The sequence below is a fragment of the Triticum dicoccoides genome, chromosome 5B, assembly GCF_002162155.2.
Source record: "Triticum dicoccoides isolate Atlit2015 ecotype Zavitan chromosome 5B, WEW_v2.0, whole genome shotgun sequence".
Taxonomy (NCBI): domain Eukaryota; kingdom Viridiplantae; phylum Streptophyta; class Magnoliopsida; order Poales; family Poaceae; genus Triticum; species Triticum dicoccoides.
Window position 1 is genome coordinate 38,692,523 of NC_041389.1, and position 20,995 is coordinate 38,713,517.

General features: G+C 45.7%; 2 protein-coding genes, 1 long non-coding RNA gene and 1 other non-coding gene across 4 annotated transcripts in view; 2 read left to right on the plus strand and 2 right to left on the minus strand.

Moving 5' to 3' along the window:
* Nucleotides 1-6,692: 6,692 nt before the first annotated feature.
* On the plus strand, nt 6,693-7,086 carry LOC119305100. Its single transcript, XR_005148545.1, has 3 exons — nt 6,693-6,799; nt 6,858-6,885; nt 6,989-7,086. It is a non-coding gene; the product is annotated as an uncharacterized LOC119305100 (long non-coding RNA).
* Nucleotides 7,087-13,551: 6,465 nt separating this feature from the next.
* On the plus strand, nt 13,552-15,976 carry LOC119307217 (pentatricopeptide repeat-containing protein At1g11290, chloroplastic-like). Its single transcript, XM_037583310.1, has one exon. The coding sequence runs from the start codon at nt 13,552-13,554 to the stop codon at nt 15,349-15,351; it is 1,800 nt and encodes a 599-aa protein (XP_037439207.1). The 3' UTR covers nt 15,352-15,976.
* Nucleotides 15,977-17,663: 1,687 nt separating this feature from the next.
* LOC119313329 lies at nt 17,664-17,768 on the minus strand. Its single transcript, XR_005151666.1, has one exon. It is a non-coding gene; the product is annotated as a small nucleolar RNA Z279/snoR105/snoR108 (small nucleolar RNA).
* Nucleotides 17,769-20,118: 2,350 nt separating this feature from the next.
* LOC119307219 (transcription factor PCF8-like) overlaps nt 20,119-20,995 on the minus strand; it is a 3,780-nt gene continuing 2,903 nt past the window's right edge. The window contains exon 3 of the mRNA XM_037583311.1: nt 20,119-20,530. The gene's annotated coding sequence lies outside the window, so the exon portion shown is untranslated. The remainder of the gene's footprint in view (nt 20,531-20,995) is intronic.

Here is a 20,995-nt window from a genome sequence, read left to right on the forward strand (position 1 = left end):
CGTATGCAGGCCGCTCTGGCCTAGTAGGCGGGCTTTTTTTATTTTATTTTTTGCTTTATTTATTTTTGTGTTGTTTTTTTGTGTATTTAGAGTTTCTTTGTGAACATTTTTGTTTTAGGTACAAAAAATTACAAACTTTTTGTTAGGGTTTTTTTATTACTTTTTTGCTTTATTTATTTTTGTGTTGTTTTTTTGTGTATTTAGAGTTTCTTTGTGAACATTTTTGTTTTAGGTACAAAAAATTATAAACTTTTTGTTAGTGCCCGTAGTTTTCAAATTTGAATAGTTTAAATTTTGAATTATTCGAAATTAGTGTGAATCACTAGTTTGTGAATAACTTAACTTTAAAAATCAGTAAAGGCATGAAAGAATTTGTTTTCACATAAAATTTCTTCGCGTTTCAAATGCCAAAACACATAACTACCCTAACTATTACAGAGATTTCCCTCTCGGTGCGAAACACAGAAGAAAGTGATGATAGCTAGTGAAGCCGATCACATCCCAGATCTTTTGGTGTGAAACTTTTTCTTCGCGTGTGTCCCTTTGCGCCGTAACCATTGAAAATCTTCATCACTTAACGGGATGCTCGGGTCAATATTCACTATGAATGGAGCAATTTCATCAAACTTTTCATAATCTTCTAACTTGTCTGTCTTGTCATCCACTCCCACGATGTTTCTCTTCCCAGAAAGAACTATGTGCCGCTTTGGCTCATCGTACGATGCATTCGCTTTCTTATCTTTTTTTTCTTGGCTTGGTAGACATGTCCTTCACATAGAAAACCTGTGCCACATCATTGGCTAGGACGAATGGTTCGTCTGCATACGCAAGATTGTTGAGATCCACTATTGTCATTCCGTACTACGGGTCTTCCGTTACCCCGCCTCGTGTCATATTGACCCATTTGCACCGAAACAAGGGGACCTTTAAACCACGTCGATAGTCAAGTTCGCATATGTCCTGTATATAACCATAATATGTTTCCTTTCCCGTCTTGGTTTCTGCATCAAAGCGGACACCACTGTTTTGGTTGGTGCTCTTCTTATCTTGGGCGATCGTGTAAAATGTATTACCATTTATCTCGTACCATTTGAAAGTCATTATATTCGAAGATGGTAACTGGGACAACAAGGACAGGTCATCTTCAATAGAGGTGTCATGCATGGTACGTGTCTGCAACCAGCTGGCGAAACTCCTGGTTTGTTCACGTGTAATCCAGTCATCAGACCGCTCCGAGTGTTTGGAGCGTAGCAAATTCTTGTGCTCATCCATATACGGAGCCACCAAGGCGGAATTCTGTAGAACTGTGTAGTGTGCTTCAGTGAGAGAATGTCCGTCCATACATATTATTTGTTCCCCTCCTAGCGTGTCTTTTCCATCCAGTCTGCCCTTATGCCGCGATTCAGGAACACCAATCGGCTTAAGGTCAGGAATAAAGTCAATACAAAACTCAATGACCTCCTCATTTTGATGGCCCTTGGAGATGCTTCCTTCTGGCCTAGCACGGTTATGAACATATTTCTTTAAGACTCCCATGAACCTCTCAAAGGGGAATATATTGTGTAGAAATACAGGACCCAAAACGTTAATCTCTTGGCACAGGTGAACTAGGACGTGTGTCATGATGTTGAAGAAGGATGGTGGGAACACCAACTCGAAACCGACAAGACATTGCACCAAATCATTTTGTAACCTTGGTATGATTTCTGGATCGATTATCTTCCGAGAGATTGCATTGAGAAATGCACATAGCTTCACAATGGCTAATTGAACGTTTTCCGGTAGAAGCCCCTGAATGCAACCGGAAGCAGTTGCATCATAATCACGTGGCAGTCATGAGACTTTAGGTTCTGAAACTTTTTCTCTGCCATGTTTATTATTCCCTTTATATTCGACGAGAAGCCAGACGGTACCTTAATATTGAGCAGGCATTCAAAGAAGATTTCCTTCTCTTCTTTGGTAAGAGCGTAGCTTGCATGACCCTGATGTATGCCGTCTTCTCCGTGCATACGTTGTTGGTCCTCCCGTGCCTCAGGTGTATCTTTTGTCTTCCCATACACGCCCAAGAAGCCAAGCAGGGTCACGCAAAGATTCTTCGTCACGTGCATCACGTCGATTGCGGAGCGGACCTCTAGGTCTTTCCAATATGGCAGGTCCCAAAATATAGATTTCTTCTTCCACATGGGTGCGCGTCCGTCAGCGTCCTTTGGAATAGATTGTCCGCCAGGACCCTTTCCAAATATCACCTTCAAATCCTTGACCATATCATGTACATCAGCACCAGTACGGTGGCGAGGCTTCGTCCGGTGATCCGCCTCACCTTTGAAATGCTTGCCTTTCTTTCTTACGGGATGCCTGCTCGGAAGAAATCGACGATGTCCCAGGTACACATTCTTCTTACAACTATTCAAATATATACTGTCGGTATCATCCAAACAGTGCGTGCATCCGTGGTATTCTTTGTTTGTCTGTCCTGAAAGGTTACTGAGAGCAGGCCAATCATTTATGGTCACGAACAGCAATGCCTTTAGGTCAAATTCTTCCTGTTTGTGCTCATCCCATGCACGTACACCTGTTCCATTCCACAGTTATAAGAGTTCTTCAACTAATGGCCTTAGATACACATCAATATCATTGCCGGGTTGTTTAGGGCCTTGGATGAGCACTGGCATCATAATGAACTTCCGCTTCATGCACAACCAAGGAGGAAGGTTATACAAACATAGAGTCACAGGCCAGGTGCTATGGTTGCTGCTCTGCTCCCCAAAAGGATTAATGCCATCTGCGCTTAGACCAAACCATACGCTCCTTGCGTCATCTGCAAACTCCTTCCCGTACTTTCTTTTGATTTTTCTCCACTGCGACCCGTCAGCGGGTACTCTCAACTTTCCGTCTTTCTTACGGTCTTCTCTGTGCCATCGCATCGCCTTGGCATGCTCTTTTGTTTTGGAACAAACGTTTCAACCGTGGTATTATAGGAGAATACCACATCACCTTGGCAGGAATCTTCTTCCTGGGGCGCTCGCCCTCGACATCACCTTGCTCATCGCGGCTGATCTTATAGCGCAATGCACCACATACCGGGCAAGCGTTCAAATCCTCGTACTCACCGCGGTAGAGGATGCAATCATTAGGGCATGCATGTATCTTCTGCACCTCTAACCCTATAGGGCAGACAACTTTCTTTGCTTCGTACGTACTCTCGGGCAATTCATTGTCCTTTGGAAGCATATCCTTTATCATTACCAACAACTTTCCAAATCCCTTGTCAGATACACCATTCTCTGCCTTCCATTGCAGCAATTCCAGTGTGGTGCCCAGCTTTTTCTTGTCACCTACGCAATTCGGGTACAACAATTTTTTGTGATCCTCTAACATGCGCTGCAACTTCTTCTTCTCCAAATCACTTGCGTAGTTTCTCTTTGCATCGGCAATGGCCCGACCTAGATCATCAACGGGCTCATCTGATGCCTCTTCTTCAGCTTCTTCCCGCATTGCCGGCTCAGCTTCTTCCCGCATTACCGGCTCAGCTTCTTCCCCCATTGTTGTATCATCGTATTCAGGGAACCCATGGCCAGGATAGCTGTCGTCGTCCTCTTCTTCTTCATTGTCTTCCATCATAACCCCTCTTTCTCCGTGCTTGGTCCAAACATTATAGTGGGGCATGAAACCGGACTCAAACAGGTGGACGTGAATGGTTCTTGACGTAGAGTAATTGCGACCATTCTTACAGCCAGCACATGGACAAGGCATAAAACCATCCGCCCGCTTGTTTGCCTCAGCCGCAAGCAGAAAAGTATGCACGCCCTCAATGAACTGGGGAGAGCATCGGTCATCGTACATCCATTGCCGGCTCATCTTCATTACACAACACCGAATAGACCAAATTAATGCAAGTTCATACATAAAGTTCATACAAGACTTAAATGCAACAAACAAAAAACTCTCTAGCTAAAGCATTTAAATGCAACAACAGATGCGATCAAGGTCGCAACTAAGGTAACAATTGATCCAACAGCATAATGATACCAAGCCTCACTATCGATGGCATATTTTCTAATCTTTCTAATCTTCAAGCGCATTTTCTTCTTCTTGATCTTGTGATCATCGACGACATCGGCAACATGCAACTCCAATTCCATCTTCTCCCCCTCAATTCTTTTCAATTTTTCTTTCAAGTACTCGTTTTCTCTTTCAACTAAATTTAACCTCTCGACAATAGGGTCGGTTGGAATTTCCGGTTCACATACCTCCTAGATAAAAATATCTATGTCAACTTGATGGGCATAATTTGTCATAAACACGAAATGCAACAAATAGTTTTAAAAGAGAATATACCACATCCGAATCATAACAAGGACGAGGGCCGACGGGGACGGATATCAAAACCATGGCACTATGTATAACAAACAACGTACGGGTAAGATAATTATTATACGAGTAACTATATATCCAAATCACACAAACATCAATTTTTTATATAAAATTTCATGAACAAGAGGCTCACCACAAGGTGGTGCCGGCGACGGGACGGTGCGGGCGATCAACGGTGGTTACGACGGAGATTTAGAAGGCACTAAGTAAACCACACCTACATATGCAAACTAAGTGTTATTTTAACCTTAAATTGCATATAAATCAAATACTAGCACATATATATATTTTCACCCAAATTACTAAACTCACAAATTAATAACTATATAAAGCATTGCAAGAGCTAATATAGCAATGAGAGATGAAAGGACAAAGTTGCTAACCTTTGTGATCATTTGAATGGATGGGGGGCCTTCAAATCTTGACAAATTTTGGGCAAAATGTGTGATGAGCTCGAGAGAAAGAGGGCAAGAACAGAGAGGAGAGGGGAAAGGGGAAGAACAGAGCGAGCTCGGGTGGACGAAGGGTTTATGTAGGACGACCTTTAGTACCGGTTCGTGCCAAGAACCGGTACTAAAGGTGCTGGAGGGGGCCCAGACTGACAACATCCTGCCACCACTCTCATTAGTACCGGTTCATGGCATGAACCGGTGCTAAAGGTTAGCCACGAACCGGTACTAATGAGAGCGGCCCGGCTAGCCGTTGGAACCGGCACTAATGTATACATTTGTGCCGGCTCAAATACAAACCGGCACTAATGTGCTTCACGTTTGACCCTTTTTCTACTAGTGCACGAAGCTTTATTAAGACGTCACAACGTGTACAGGGACGAAAGAAAGGTTTTCGGGGTGTCCTAACCAAACATGGCGGCCCACCCCTAATGTAAGAGCATGCTTCGCTAGATTGTGAGCCTCGAAATTCGAGCTCCTAAACTCGTGGACAAAATTACAGATAGTAAAAGACCTCCTTGCCTCTAACATTTCATGTATAATAGCACCATAGCTTGCCAGGCACTGTTGCTTGATATCTTCCACCACCACCTTGCAATCAGTAGCTACATGAATCTTTAGTTCATTGAGATCTTGAGCTAAGGCAAGAGCCTCCCTGACTGCCATCGCCTCCAGTGTTGTGGGGTCATCAACTCCCTTGAAACTAATCGCCGAGGCTCCCAGGAACACTCCATTCTGATCCCTGCATACTGCAGCTACCGTTCCCCTCTTCTGATTTCTTTTTGTCGCTGCATCAACATTTACTTTTGCCAAGGTCACCGGTGGAGGTAGCCAACATGTAGGTCTAGGGTTAGGGTGGGCGCCCGCCACCCGTCCCGGTGTTTCAATATCCTTGAGATCATTCAGATAAGATTCGATGAACTGATGTGTTGACATTGGGCTGGAGAAAATACCTTCATAGATCGCCTTTCTCCTCGCTCTCCACACCGCCCAGAGGGATATGATCAGTCTAACAAATTCTGTTGAAGTAAGAGCCTCATGCAAAGCAAACATCAAGTTCTTCGCGTTTACGTCGTTGTTTAGACTAATCTGTTCCACTAAGCGCTCTTCCGACAACGCCCAAGTGCATCTTGACATGGTGCAATCCAGCAGAGCATGTCTCCACGAATCTTGAGCTCCACAGAGAGCACAATGGGTGGTTTGTGACATGTTGCGGCGGTGTAAAACATCAGCTGTAGGCATTGAGTGCTGGGCTAGCCGCCATGCAAATATCTTCTCCTTCGAAGGTACCTTGGTATGCCATAGCGAATTCCATGCATGTCCGTGAATGTAGTACGTAATTAATGGTTTCTAATTGAAGAGAACCATGCGTGCACATCTAGGAGTATTCATCAGGGAGGGAGAGATTGAGTTGGGCCGGGTGGATTTCTCTTACACGTACATACTCCATGTTGCCCATTATGCCATTTTTTCTTTCCTCGTTCTCAATCTGCATTCCCTTTCTCTGAGATTGTCGCCGCGGCTCGTCATTGTACACGCGATCTGTACGGCAAGTGATGCAATGACAGCTGCCATTACCTCTGGCCTAATCCCATTGGCTCCGAGTCAATGGCTCAGCACAGTGTTTTTTTCTTTCGAGCGTTCTGACCTTTTCAGGCAATGCATCTTGTCTCAGCATGACATGCCTTATAGATAGATGGTTTGTTTGTCTTTTTTTTCCGAATCAGATGGTCAGTTTGTCGTGAAATCTTGGAAAATTGCCGTATTAAAAGTTTAATATTTTTGCTGGTAACTTGGTCACATATAATAAAATAATGCGAAGTTTAAACTTGCCGATTTTGACTACTCCTTTGACCTCTCGCGCTGTCCCTCCCCACCCGACCCCGCCCCGCCTGCGTCGCCGCGCCGAGCTCCAGGCGCCCCGCCTCCGGTCGGATTCCATGGCCAACAGCAACCTCCCCCGCCGGATCATCAAGGTGCGTGCGATTCCGATCGCCCCCCTAACCCTTTCCGAATTTGGATCTACGCCTGCAGGAGACGCAGCGGCTGCTCAGCGAGCCAGGTTTGTTCTCCTTCTCGCACGCAGACAATTCCGGTCGATTTCGGCGCCTCCCCGGTGTTTGTCGTTCTGATTCGCGCGTGTGTGTGTGTGTCGATCCGTGCAGCGCCGGGGATCAGCGCCTCGCCGTCGGAGGAGAACATGCGCTACTTCAATGTCATGGTCCTTGGCCCCGCGCAGTCGCCCTACGAAGGCAAGATAGATACTACAACGTCGGTCCGCGTGTGGGAGCCCGTGCTCCCTCGGTAGTGACTGCAGGAGTGCCTTCGCCTTTGACTCCCCGTTGTTCTGATTCTCGAGTCCTGGGAGGTTGTGGCCTCCGCTCTCCTGGGACGGCCCATCCCGGTCTCCCCTTCAGCCATAGGGTTACCAGAGGGGTTCGACCTCCGGACGAACCAATCTATCGCTGGACAAGCTCCTCTGGCGTTCGATCGACAGATATTCTAGGGTCCAAAAAGAGAAGAAAAGAAAAATCTCTATCTCTACTATACTTAATAAAGAACGTAAGGTTTTCATTTCATCTTTCTTCCCACCAGGTACCCCTTTTGCAACCTTTCATGTATATGATAATCAATCACCTTAATTTACTTACCTTGTGAACCAATTCCATTTTAATTTACTTATCAAACTTCTAATCAAAATATAAGGTAATTTCACGGTCAGAATTTGATAAACATTTATTTACATAATCACATTATTATTGACAGATAAATCACAAGTTAACGTAGTAAAATATTTATATCCCGGTGAAATGCACAGGCATTGTTCTAGTAAAACAAAGGATAAGAAAAGAAAAAAAAAGTGTCGGCTAATAAAAGGAAAGAAGAGGTTACCTCACTCCGTGGAAAGGAATATATCCCGTCAAAAGCGTAAAGAGAAATTCCCTAAAAAAAAAGCGAAAAGAGAAAGGCAACGAATGGGCCTCTGTTCTTTCCTGCCTACGCACGCCACGATTCGCACGACTATAAATGACACTGCGTGCATATATTGTGAGCATACATACATTGCCCCAGCCAGTTGTCCATTCATTTTCCTGCTGCCGGTAAATCATCGACCACCTTTCCGGCCGGTTCTACAGTTTACCTATGTAAGTTGCCCTCTTTGCTTCTTTTAATAGTTTTTCGTAAATAAATAAATTAAAAGAAGAGCCTCTTAGTACGTACTCCTACTACATTTACTTGTGTTGATCGATGGGTGAATCCATTACGGCCTTGTTCGGTTGCGGGTGAATCCGAGTGGATTGAAGGGGTTTGAGAGGGATTTAAACCTCTTCTAAGTCAAAATATGAACCAATCCCTGCCAATCCCCTCCAATCCTCTTGGGGAGAGGATTAACCGAACAAAGCCTACAGAGGGAGGTGAAACCGATGTCCGAGGCCGAGGTGGTGGCGAATGCGTGGAAAGAATGGGGCCTCCAGGCGTTGGTGCTGCTCAGCTTCACATTCCAGGTGACGCTCCTCGTCTTGGCGGAGTTCCGCCGGTGCGTCGACTCGGGCGCTCTCAGGGCCTTGGTTTGGTCGGCATACACGCTGGCCGATGCGACGGCGATCTACGTGCTCGGCCATATGTCGGTGATCAGCAGGTCGCCGGAGCATGAGCTGATGGCGTTTTGGGCGCCGTTCCTGCTTCTGCACCTCGGCGGGCAGGACAACATCACCGCCTACGCCATCGAGGACAACCTGCTGTGGCTGCGCCACCTGCAGACCCTCGCCGTGCAGGTCGCCGCAGCCACGTACGTCATGTATGCGTTTTCGATCCTTGGCCAGCGGTCCTTGCTCCGGCCGGCCACCGCCCTCGTGTTTGTGGTCGGGGTTATCAAGTACGGGGAGAGAGTGTGGGCGCAGGCACCAGTCCGGGCGGCAGCAACCAGGCCGTAATTACATGCTTTTCCTCCTCGGATCACGTCCATACATGTTGCCTCCCTCTGCCGACCGCAATGCGTATGTCCAGATGTGCTATGCATTGCTTCCGCCAGGTAAAGGAGACACAACAAGACAGCTCGCTCTGCCGGCTCTGGAGTACAGGTCGGCCGAGGATCTGGCCAGCTCACTCCGGCGCATCGGGAACGCATTTATCACTGGATCGCCCGAGATTTCATTCCAAACTAGCACTGCGGTGACAGACAGATATGATTCAACAATGGCGATAATAGGAGCTAGGCTTGGCGCAAAGCTCATCGGCGAGGATGGGTTGGCAGGCTCAGCTACCGGTGGCATGCTAGAGCTCACCGTCCAAGTATGGATAGAGATACTGTTCTACATAGCCTGCCGATGCAGCGCCTACTCTCATGCCAAACAGCTCAGCAACGGCTCCGAGCTCATCACCGTCGTTGCCCTTCTTGTGAGATATATCACTTCTAGTGAAATTCATCACAAAGGAGGTATGGCAATCGGATCACCGGCGATGAGTGACCATGCTCACTCTCCAGATCCATCTGAGCATTCGAGTGACGATGTTAGCACTAGGTCACGCATCCACCCTTCTTCCACCTTAGCTGTTGAAAGCGATGCCCCAACTCCACAGTGTTTGGCCCAGACTGGCCTTAGGACCTAGGTTGTAACCATGTATTACCTTTTTCTCATCCCTCCCCGCAGAAATAAACTTTTTCTCATCCCTCCAAAGAAAACAACACTGCTAGCTATGGGCACGACATAATCCAAAGGATTCACACACCAATCATAGATCCAGCCGGACATGGGCATGAATGAGCAGGGTACCGGCCGCTGGATTTTCATGTCGTGCATAGATCAGGCAGAAGCATCATGCATACGACCTCTTTATAGGATCTTCAATTAAGATACGCAATTCGTGTTTTGATATATTTTTCACCCATGTTAGACTTGGCTCGTTGGTTGGGTGTGCCACAATGCCTCCTAAGGCCCTATTGTCCTCTTTGAAGGTGACGAAATGGATAAATTTGCCTGTGACCGATGAGTTGGTTCTCTCCGGTCCGATTGGCCCCTGACTGCCAGGAAGCAAGAGTCGCAAAATCATGTCGCACGTCATGTACGTATGACTCGACCTGGATATATGTAAGTAGAGTAGTAGTAAGCACAATCGAAGAATGTGACACTGGATATTGGTCTCAAAACGTTAAGGCGGAAAATACATGGTGCAAGAAATTGGGGAGGGGGGAAGGCGCTTTCGGGCTCGGCACACATAGAAATTTATGTTGAAATGGCGAAATCACCGAGTATTCATGTTGAGATGGCCAAGGTACAATGGCAGAATTTATCATCGGAGTGGCCTATGAAAAATAATAGACATGGATATTCTCACCACATAAAAATAACAATATATTAAACCACCGTGCATACACAATCATAGTGAGTGGATTTCTCCACACGGTAGTAGATATACTTGTGGTGACTACACACGTCACGTCAGGGGCATTGACTCGTTGCCCCTAATGAACCTTTGCTCGTCTCCACGGTGTAGCTTCGCGGCACATTCACTCTCCCTCGTAACCCCAAAATCATCACTTGCTCATATGAGGGTGCTTGGATACGTTTTAGTCCCATGACTAAAAGTAGTGGGACTAAAACTTGCTAGCCTCATCCATGGTTGGATACAAATACTAAATAGACTAAAATCGAGTTAATGAACATTTATTATCCTCCAAACCCTCCAATCCAGAACTTGCATGTGTTAAAGGAGATAAGTTAAATGAGGAGAGAGAGGACTAATCCATATTTTAGTAGGGTTCCCCAAAAATTAGTCTCAAGACTAGTTCTAGCCTCTCTTTAGTCAGGGGTGGTTGGAACTTTAGCCTCTAAAAGAGAATAGTTTTAGTCAGACTAAAAATAGTCCCTTGGATCCAAACATGCCCTATATGTGCTGGATTTCGCATAACTAGATCGCCCACTATGCGGCGGCATGAGGAGCAGCTAGGCGGCGACGCGCGAGATGCGGGAGTGAGGCGGCTAGGGTTATCTCCATGGGAGCCGGCATTTTATAGCCCCATATGCAAAATGACAGAAATGCCCTCGGCGGGGCACAAGAATTACACGCGGTGGCATAAGATTTTTACAGCGAGAGGTAACTATTCATTGCAACAGTGACACCTCTTCGATCCAACGGCCAAGGTCTTCTAAGGACTCGATCCGACGGTCCAGATCAGATCAAGCAACCAGATCCGACGGACAGGAATGCCAAATTGCTGAGGAGGCTGGAGGTTCACTGTCATCCTTATTTCTTGATTGCAGACACACCTGGGAAAACACCTTGCTCACTCTGACAGACTGCACTGATAACGCCTTTCATCTCTAGATTGGCCATGCCCCCATCACAATCGATCTTTGTCTGACCCTCCAAAGGTTGGACCCAGGAAGCTGGTCCTCTCGGATGGCCTGCTCCCAAGCTCCTCTTTTGATCACCCATCACACTCAGCTGCTCCAAATCTCGCTTAATGAATAAGTGGAGGATGGGAATTATGTGTGCTACACAGAGTGGATCGATGGCCCACTAAAGGTTTTGATTTTGTGAAGCACAAGTATACAACCATGTTCTAAAGCCCAAACTACTTTATAGCTCAAACAATGGATTAAAATCCAATCCGCTTTTATGGCCCAGAAAGGTGAAGAATCCTATTTGATGCTCCACGCAATGTAATTTTGCGCAAACTCACATGACCTAACGACTTTGGGCCTACGACCTACCTTTAGTACTCAACAAAAAATATGCGAGTCTAACTTCCAACACTTTCTCCTTTTGCTTCTTGTTCGCTCGGTTTTTTTTCCTGATTTTCACGTTTTCCCTTTATTTTTTTATTTTAATTTTAACAAATGTTGGCAGTAAAAAACATCCAAAAATTCTACAATATGTGTGCAAAATTTATAAAATGTTTGCACATTTTCCGAAAGAGGCATGCCCGCCTCTCGCGAAATCACAACCGTGCTTTTCGCGAAAGCGAAACTGTGCCTCTGGTAGAAGGAAAAAAAGAAAAGAAAACACGTTTTTTTTTTCGAGGAGGCACGACCATGCCTGTCGCGAAAGCACAACCGTGACTCTCGCGAAAGCAAAACCGTGCCTCTAGCGAAAGGAAAAAAACAGAAAACATATTTTTTTTCATTTTCGAGAGGCACGGCCGTGACTCTCGTGAAAGCACAATTGTGCCTCTCATGGAAGCAAAATCGTGCCTCTCGTGAAAGAAAAAAAATAAAAAATGCATTTTTTTCGTTTCTGAGTGGGGCCGTGACTCTCGCTAAAGCACAACTGTGCCTCTCGCAGAAGCAAAACCGTGACTCTCGTGGAAGGAATAAAACAGAAAACATGTTTTTTTTCGTTTCCGAGAGGCACGACCGTAACTCTCGCGAAAGCAAAACCGTGCCTCTCGTGGAAGCAAAACCGTGACTCTCGTGGAAGAAAAAAATGCGTATTTTCACAGAAAAAAAATTCTTTTTCAAAAAAAATTGTTCCAAAAGCTAAGGAAGACCGGTGAAAAACCAAAATGTCAAAAAAAACCAAAAAAATGCGTTCCAAAAGCCAAAAACACATGCGTAAAAATATAAAAAATCTGAAAGGAGCGCCTAGAGCGCGACACTTGGCGGGCGGCTGAGAGCGCGCCAAGTGGCGCTGATCGTTGCGAGGCTCCCAAAGGAGCGCTCGTTAGTTAGTTGCTCTCGGAATACGAGCTCTTGCCTCCCCGCCCTTGTTTTTTTTTTCCTTTTTTATCTGCTTCCTTCGAAAAGATCAACAACATGAAATTTTGACATATTAAAAATACAGTACTGAAGCAGATTCTTTGCAAGTAATCAATTATTGTGATGGACAAACAATATGGTGGGACTCGGCGGCGGTAATATTCGCAGAATGTGTGGACACTAGTACTTCAATTGGGAATGTCGTTTATAAGCATTGTTATAGATCTTGTAATCAAGCGGCTCATGTGCTAGCTCATTTCGGTTACTGTAATAAGACTTCATTTAGTTGGTTGGACGAGCCCCCTGACTTTATGTCAGTAAGCTCATGAACGATGTAAACATTATTTAAGTTTTAATAAAGGTAGCCATGATGGCCTTCCTAAAAAAAATACAGTACTATAAGATTTTAAAAAGTCTAGAAATTCAATTTTGTAACAGATTCCAGAGCACGACCAGGCCAAGCCTGCGCCAGACCAGATCGACCGCAACACGGGCACCATCCCACGACTACAGGGCCGCCGCTGCAAGCCGGCCCCGCCCGCACACCACCGGATCCGGGCACGGGGGCCCCAGATCTGCCGCCCCCGTCGGAGGAGAGGGGCTTCAGCCCGCCGACACCGAGCTCGCGACGACCATGCGCCGGCGCCGCACGAGCCAGCCACGAGCCGCCAGCCCCGTGGAAAAGAAGCCCCGCCGCCACCGCTGCCACACGGGCTTTGCCCGGCGGTGCATCTAGACGGCGGCGAGCGAGGGATACGACCGAGAAAGAGCTGTCGGCGGTGGCTTGGGTCGCCGTCCGTGTCGTTCGTGCGGAGCGACGCGGGGTTGTTCGCTAGGTAAGCACTTTTTGGGCATGGGTTATTTAAAAAAATGATATATCCGGCGTAATATTTATGAAAATTAATAAAAAAAGTATTATATTTAAAAAATTAGCTGGAAAACTGCGGGATACCGACCGCACGAACTCGATGGAAAAAAAATGGTCATATTGCTAACCAAAATCTTTCTCCCCGTCGGTGAGCCCCAGCATGAGCGTCCCAGCCCCGGCGGCCACCCACCGCCACTGGAACCGCCTGATCCAGCTCGCCGTCGCGTCCGGGTCCTACACCCTCTGCCTCCGGCACTACGCCTCGCTCCTCGCCGCGGGCCTCCGCGGCGGCGACGCCTCCACCTTCCCTTCCCTCGCCAAGTCCTGCGCCGCGCTCCGCCTCCCGCGCCTCGGCCGCTCCCTCCACGCGCACGCCCTCCTCGCCGGCGCCGCCGGCGACGTCTTCGTCCGCACCTCGCTGCTCGACTTCTACGCCAAGTGCGCGTCCCTCCCGGACGCGCGCCGCCTGTTCGACGAAATGCCCACCAGCAGCCGGACCCTCGTGTCCTGGAACTGCATGGTCACTGCGTACAGCAAGGCTTCTCGTCTCGACGAGGCCGTCGCCATGTTCAACGTGATGCGGGGCCTAGGGGTGAGCCCCAGCGGGGGCACGCTCGTCGGCATGCTGTCCGGGTGCCTGGACTCAATGGCCACGAGAAACCTTGGCCTGTGCGTGTATGGATATAGCCTCAAGTCTGGGCTCGACGATGTTTTGCCGGTCTCGAACTCGGTGCTCACCATGCTTGTCCGTAATGGCCAGCTGCATGCCGCGTTGTTCTTGTTTGACTCTATGCACAACAAGTCTGTAGTTTCTTGGAGCGCAATGGCATCGGGGTTCTTGCAGACGGGCGACTTTAACAAAGTGTTTGCTCTGCTCAACCGCATGCAGGGTGCTGGGCACAGATTTGATTTGATCGCGCTGGTTAATCTCGTCTCAGCTGCTGCTCTGTTAGGGAATCTGTTGGTGGCCAAGGGCGTGCATGCTCTTCTCATCAAGAGCGGTTTTGAATCCGAGCAAGATCTTGTGTCATCATTGGTTAACTTATATGCCAAATGTGGGGATCTTGCGGCTGCTCAGGAGGTCTTCGATGCAGTTCACTGCAAGAACGTAGTGCTTTGGACTTCAATGATAAATGGATATGTTGAAGGTAGCCGCCCAGACAAGGCCTTGACAATGTTTGATAGCATGTTGCGCACAGATGTGCAGCCAAATGTGACAACAGTTTCATCAGTTCTTTCTGCCTGTGCTGATTTGGGGTCTGCTAATCATGCGAGAAAGGTTGAGGAGCATGTGGTGGCAATCGGACTGCAGTCACACCTGCGGGTCGCTACCGGACTGATAGACGCATACTGCAAGTGTGGGAGCGTTGAGCTGGCTAGGAAAATATTTGATGCGGTTACTGATAGAGACTTACCTATTTGGAGTGCCATGATTAATGGATATGCTTGCAACGGAGAAGGCAGTGAAGCTCTCATCCTTTTCAGCGAGATGCAAAAAGAAGGTGTTCAACCAGATGCCATTGTCTTTACCCATCTGTTAACAGCATGCAATTATTCTGGTTTAATAGATGAAGGCCTTCGATGTTTTCGCAGCATGACAGAGGAATATGGTATTGAACCATCTATTCAGCACTATATGTGCATAACTGATTTGCTATGTAAGTCTGGTCAAATTAGTATAGCTAAGGAGTTCTTTAAGAAGATCCCTGTTCAGTTACAGAATCAGGTTTTGGCTCCTATAGTAAGTGCATACAGTTCTCATTGTGCCGATTCTTCGATAGATTCAGTATCAGAGGAATTACTTAACCTGGACCCTCAAGATTCTGGTCACTGTGTCTTAGTGTCTAATATGCTCAGTTGTTTGGGGAATTGGAAGAAGGCGACAACCTATAGGACGCTACTAAACAAGAAAGGTTTGGTCAAGGAACCTGGAAGGAGTTGTATTGAACTGAGTGCTTAACCATGCTGCGAACACTTGATTCACATACTTTCGATCCTAACAGATGTCATTTGCTCTTTCAAGGTGAGCAGTTGGCACTTATGATGGAAAATAATTTCATGATCTCAAGTTTGTCTGTCTGTATTGTGGAGACTATATACTTGGATCCAATATGATTAAATATGATGTTTGGAGGTACTTTGGGTCCAGTTCACTGATTTGGGGTAACACGAAATGTGGCATCAAACCAGGAAATATTATGTTGAGGGCTTGAGGCCTCATGGGGGTCAGCTTCCCAGCCAGTGGCGGAGCCAGACCACCGCACCTATGGAACCCGAACAGCGAACAAGCCTAAACTGTTCATCTCTAGCCCCTGTGATGGGACTGTTGCTTATTAGATGTTCACCAGACGAACCTGGGCTGGAGGTTAGTGTTTATAATCTTACAAAGAAAGAAAGATGGGAATGCAGCCATTAACGTCTTCATCATAGCATCATGGAATTTAACTAGAGATGGAGCGTATGGACTATAGCACTATGTTAGTGTCTTGCTTCCATACAAGTTGAATTGAAGTTACAATTTGCTTCAATTTTGCATTTGACAATATGTAGATGTTGTATATATCAAAAAATTATATTTACTAAGGGCTCTATGACTAAAATTATTACTTCTGTCCATATAGAAATATTTTGAATTAGCTTCTAGTGAGAAACATAGTAACATGTGTAGGTTTGAATTTACGGAAACATTTACAGCAAAATATGACTGTTCATGACTATGATTAAGATTATTACTTCAGTCCACCTAGAAATATCTTGAATTAGCTTCTAGTGAGAAACATAGTAGCATGTGTAAGTTTGCATTTACGTAAACATTTGCAGCAAAATATGACTGCTCGCGCCTTTTGTGTTACCTATAGAGAATACATTAGCTGCCAAATTTTTGAATATCTCTATGGAATGAAGAAGATTACTATCTGCCTTAAAAGGAGCATTTTCTCGTACAAATCAGGTCCTGTTATCATAGAATTGCAAAATTAACTCATAATTTGTTCCAAAGCAATCTCACATTTAGTATTCATGATGTGCATACTAAACATTTACTGTATTGGACTTGGAGGAACAAGAGACCGCATCCTTGTGAACTTTAAATCATAAAACCACAATCTCATATTCGTGGTAACTTTTTGCCTAGGAAGCGCCAGAAAGTACACAATGTTTTTGTGGGAGAAGAAACCGAACAAAAGAGACAAGGTTCTAACTGGTCAAATATATCCATACCATGATAACAACAAACTGGTCAATGACCATGCTAACAGTATCAGTTCATTCCTGAACAAACCAAAGTTTTTTTTAACCTTGAACAAATCAGAGTTTTGCATTTGACAACACGTAGATGTTGTACTCCCTCCGTTCCTAAATATAAGTCTTTTTAGAGATTCCACTATAGACTAAATACGGATGTATACAGACATATTTTAGAGTGTAGATTCAATCATTTTGCTCCGTATTTAGTCCCTTATTGGAATATCTAAAAAGACTTACATTTAGGAACGGAGGGAGTATATATGAAAGTTTTTATTTTCTAAGGGTTCTATAATACAGATTATTACTTCAGTCCATATAGAAATATTTTGAATTAGTTTCCAGTGAGAAACATAGTAACCTGTGCAAGTTTGCATTTACGTAAACATTTGCAGCAAAATACGACTGTTCATGCCTTTTGTGTTACCTATAGAGAACACATTAGCTGCCAAATTTTTGAACTATATCTCTATGGATTGAAAAAAAAAATATTATCTGCCTTAAAAGGAGCATTTTCTCGTATGGATCATGTCCTGTTATCGTAGAAATTGCAAATCAACTCATAATTTGTTCAAAAGCATTCACAATTAGGATTTACGATGTGCGTGCCAAAATTTATTGTATTGGATGAACAAGAGAAGGGCATCCTTGTGAACGACGTAAAACTCCCATCTTATAACGACGTCTCTCAATCAGAATTTTTTTTAGGATAGTCTCGTTCAGATAATTTCTTCATCACTGGACTTTAAATTAACAGAAAGACTATGCCCGGGCCATGTTTGAAATTAAGGTGGATTATCATAATTCGTTTTGCGTACTCAGTTATTGTATGTGCGTATTCTACTGTTTATGGAGTACTCAGTTATGTACTCAGTTATTGTACAAAATTCGAAGGGCAAAAAAGAAACCGCTTCCAAAACAGCAAAGCAAACTGAGAAAACAAAAATCCAAAGCAGGAAAAAAAAAACAAATTCAGCAAGAGAAGGAAAAAAGCATTTCATCAATTAATCAATTAAAAAAATGGAATTCGGGATCAGATGGTAAGTCACTGGGGCGCCCCATTGTCGTAACAGGCTTGGTTGGGGCGGACACCCCTCTCGCATTGTAGCGAGCTGATACCACTCATCATCTCCCTTTTGCTGCCTGAAGGATCATGCTTTCCAACGGCGCACCCGCTCCCTCTTTTATAGCGCCCGAAGGCTCGCCCTCCGCTGCGGCCAGCGGTATGGGACTAAACAAAACCAGCTGCGGCCAGTGTCAAACAAAAGGGGCTCAGATGCTCCTCTGACGCGTGTGTGTGGGCTGAGTGAGTGTTTGATTTACGGTGGATCTCCTCCTCATACAGGTCAGCTGTAAGGCCCATGGGCTTGTGACTAACGACTGTTCGATTTACGGCGGGCCATCATTCTCAAAAGGAAAATGGTTCATTTACGGTGGATGATGATTGGTGCATCATTCATCTTTGAACGAACGCTTCCTTCCTTCAAATGTCCCTTCATTTTTTTAAATGATCGGTTACGACTTGCATTTCAAGGTTCACAAGCAGTGGCAGTACGTGCTGATTTTATTTTATTTTCATGACTTTTTAAACAACTGCACCAAGGTTTTTTTTTAGCAACTGCATAAAAAATTCTTCGACTTTTTTTTTTCAAAAAGGAGGCATAAGATTTGCCTCATCTATTAAATAAGGAGAGAATAGAGTTTAGAGTTTTACAGGACACCCCATACAAGCGACATGACAATTACTCACATACAATGATAGTCCCTACCTTCTTGGCGCCGGCAGTAACCCATAACTTTGCCTCACCAATGATGGTTTGGAGGAGAATAGGCGGTGGCGCAATTTTTTGCCGAAATACCCTAGCATTTCGCTCGTTCCAAATGGTCCAAGAGGTGAGCATGACGAGAGAGGACATGGCATGCCAATTCGGGTTTCGGTCATCGGTACGCTTGACCCACCACTCCTTGACGGATTCATCAAGATGCCAATCGGGAATGTTGACGTGAGGTAGCCCAAGCTTCTTGATGATAGATCTCCAAAGCCTAAGAGTGTAACGACACTTGAAGAAGAGGTGTGGCCCCGTTTCTTGCTCTCTCTTGCATAGTGGACAGAGACCACAATTGACCCAACCACGCTTCTCCAATCGATCGGCGGTTCAAATTCGGTCTTGCAGGGCAAGCCACGCAAAGAATTTTACCTTAGGGGGTGCCCAAGCCTTCCAAACCATACGGTCCATGGGAGAGAGAGTCAATCCAAGGAACAGAGCCTTGTACGCAGTGGCCGCCGAGTAGATCCCATCGTTCGCGTGCTTCCAAGTAATGTCGTCTTCGGCTTGGTCGTCAAGGGGGAAGTCATGAACAAGCATCCAAAGAGTGAAGAATTCGCTAATGTGGCGAATGGAGATAACAATGTTTGGATTGATTTTGAGAATCCATGCATTCTCATAGAGGGCTTCACGCACCTTCCAATTCTTTCTCCTTGAAGCCTCGCAGATTAATGGAGCAATATCCATGGGTTTCCGCCCAAATAGCCAAGGGGAGTCCCAGAACGGTGTTTTTGCACGGTCACCCACAGTGATAATTGTAGAGGCGTAGAAAAACTCGAGGTCCTCGGCGGTGCAAGGGTTACCAAATCCCACCCAAGGCTTGTGGGGCTCCTTCCATTCATACCACAGCCAACGAAGACGTAAAGCCCGCGAAAATTCTTCGGTGTTGAGTACCCCCAGGCCACCATATTCCTTTGGCCTATAAACTATTTTCCAATTGACTTTGCATTTGGCTCCCGTTGTCTTACCGCACCGGACCATAGGAACGACCTCTCCAATCTATTTAGGTTGTTGAGCGTACTTGGCGGCACAATGAGAGGCGTGATTGAGTAGATCGCTTGGGATGAAATGACCGATTTGACAAGTGTCGTGCGGCCGATGGTAGTGATATTTTGGCCGTCCCAAGTGGCCAATTTGCTCGCCGCCTTGTCCTGGCCGTCCCAAGTGGCCAATTTGCTCGCCTCCTTGTCCTCAAGGTATTGGAAATCCACCTTTCTGAGCTGCCAAACAGAGAGAGGCAAGCCAAGATACTTCACCGGGAAAGTAGCACGAGTTGCAGGCAAGCTCAGAAGAGTGTGCCCAAGATTAAAATGACTACATCGAATTGGCACAACGGAGCTTTTCTGAAAGTTGGTGCATAGACCTGTCACTTCGCCAAAACCTCTCAAGATGGAAGCAAGATTGTCAACGTCCCTTTTGATAGGAGCCAGAAAAACAACAGCATCATCCGCATATAGGGAGGTTCTCACCGCATGGAGCTGAACCTTAGCCTTGGAGAACAAGTTCTTGCTCCACTCAGATAGACGGATCGCAGTTTTTTTTAGGTTATGGTACAGAAGTTGGTATGGCTCTTCGACTTTTAGACGACTGCACCAAGAATTTTTTACGAGTCCAGTCAATGAAGGCAGTACAAGGCGCTGTTGTGATAAGACTGATAATCATCAGGTGAAAGAAATCATTCATGTTTGGATTACCATCTGCTAATGCCCCCAGGTACACGAGAAATTCTTATGCCACTCAGTACACGCCACCAGCATCCATGCAAGCGCGAAATTCTGTTCCTCGCCAGAAAGTTAAAAAAAAAACATCTTTTTCGTAAGGAGAAAGATAGAGGGCACAGCAACAGAGTGCAGCTCAAAAACATTTGGTTTCCGATCACAAAAACATAGGTCAGAGGATGACAACGGCAAAACGAAAACCGCGCGGAGAAGATTCGGAGATCCAGCAAAGCGATTGCATTCCACGCGGCTCCATGGCGCCGACTCCTTCGTTGCCTTGCATCTTCTCTCCTTCTGGGTTTTGCTGTGCTGAATGGATCATATGACTTGGTAGTTTGGTACACCGCCGAATCTGGATGAAATCAGGCCAAAGAAAATATTAGCAGATGATGACTGTGCAGTTAGAACACCAAATCTGAATGAAATCGGGGGCAAAAGAACATATTATTAGCAAATGATGGCCTTGCGGTTAGAACATCGGAATGCAGATAAGAAATGATGCATATTGCAGTATATATAGTACTGTAGTAGATGATCTTGTGTGGTGAAGAAAATTGTCAAATAACTCAATTTTTGCAGTTAATATGGCTGCAGCATGATTGATGTACTAATATTGACTCTCAAGTATTACGATCTGAAGTTCCCAACAAAAATAAATGTGACTAAAGGGGGGCCGATCACGGGGATCCCTCCCTTTACGTTGTTAGGTAGAATATGAGAGACCTTTCTGTGGATTACACACATTAGCACCCCACGGATTCGAACACTGCTGGACAAGTTTACCAGCCTAAACTCTAGCCATTCTTGTTCGCAAAAA

Excerpts from the sequence above, each read along its gene's own strand:
- LOC119307217 (XM_037583310.1), top strand. The coding sequence starts at position 13,552 with ATGAGCGTCCCAGCCCCGGCGGCCACCCACCGCCACTGGAACCGCCTG.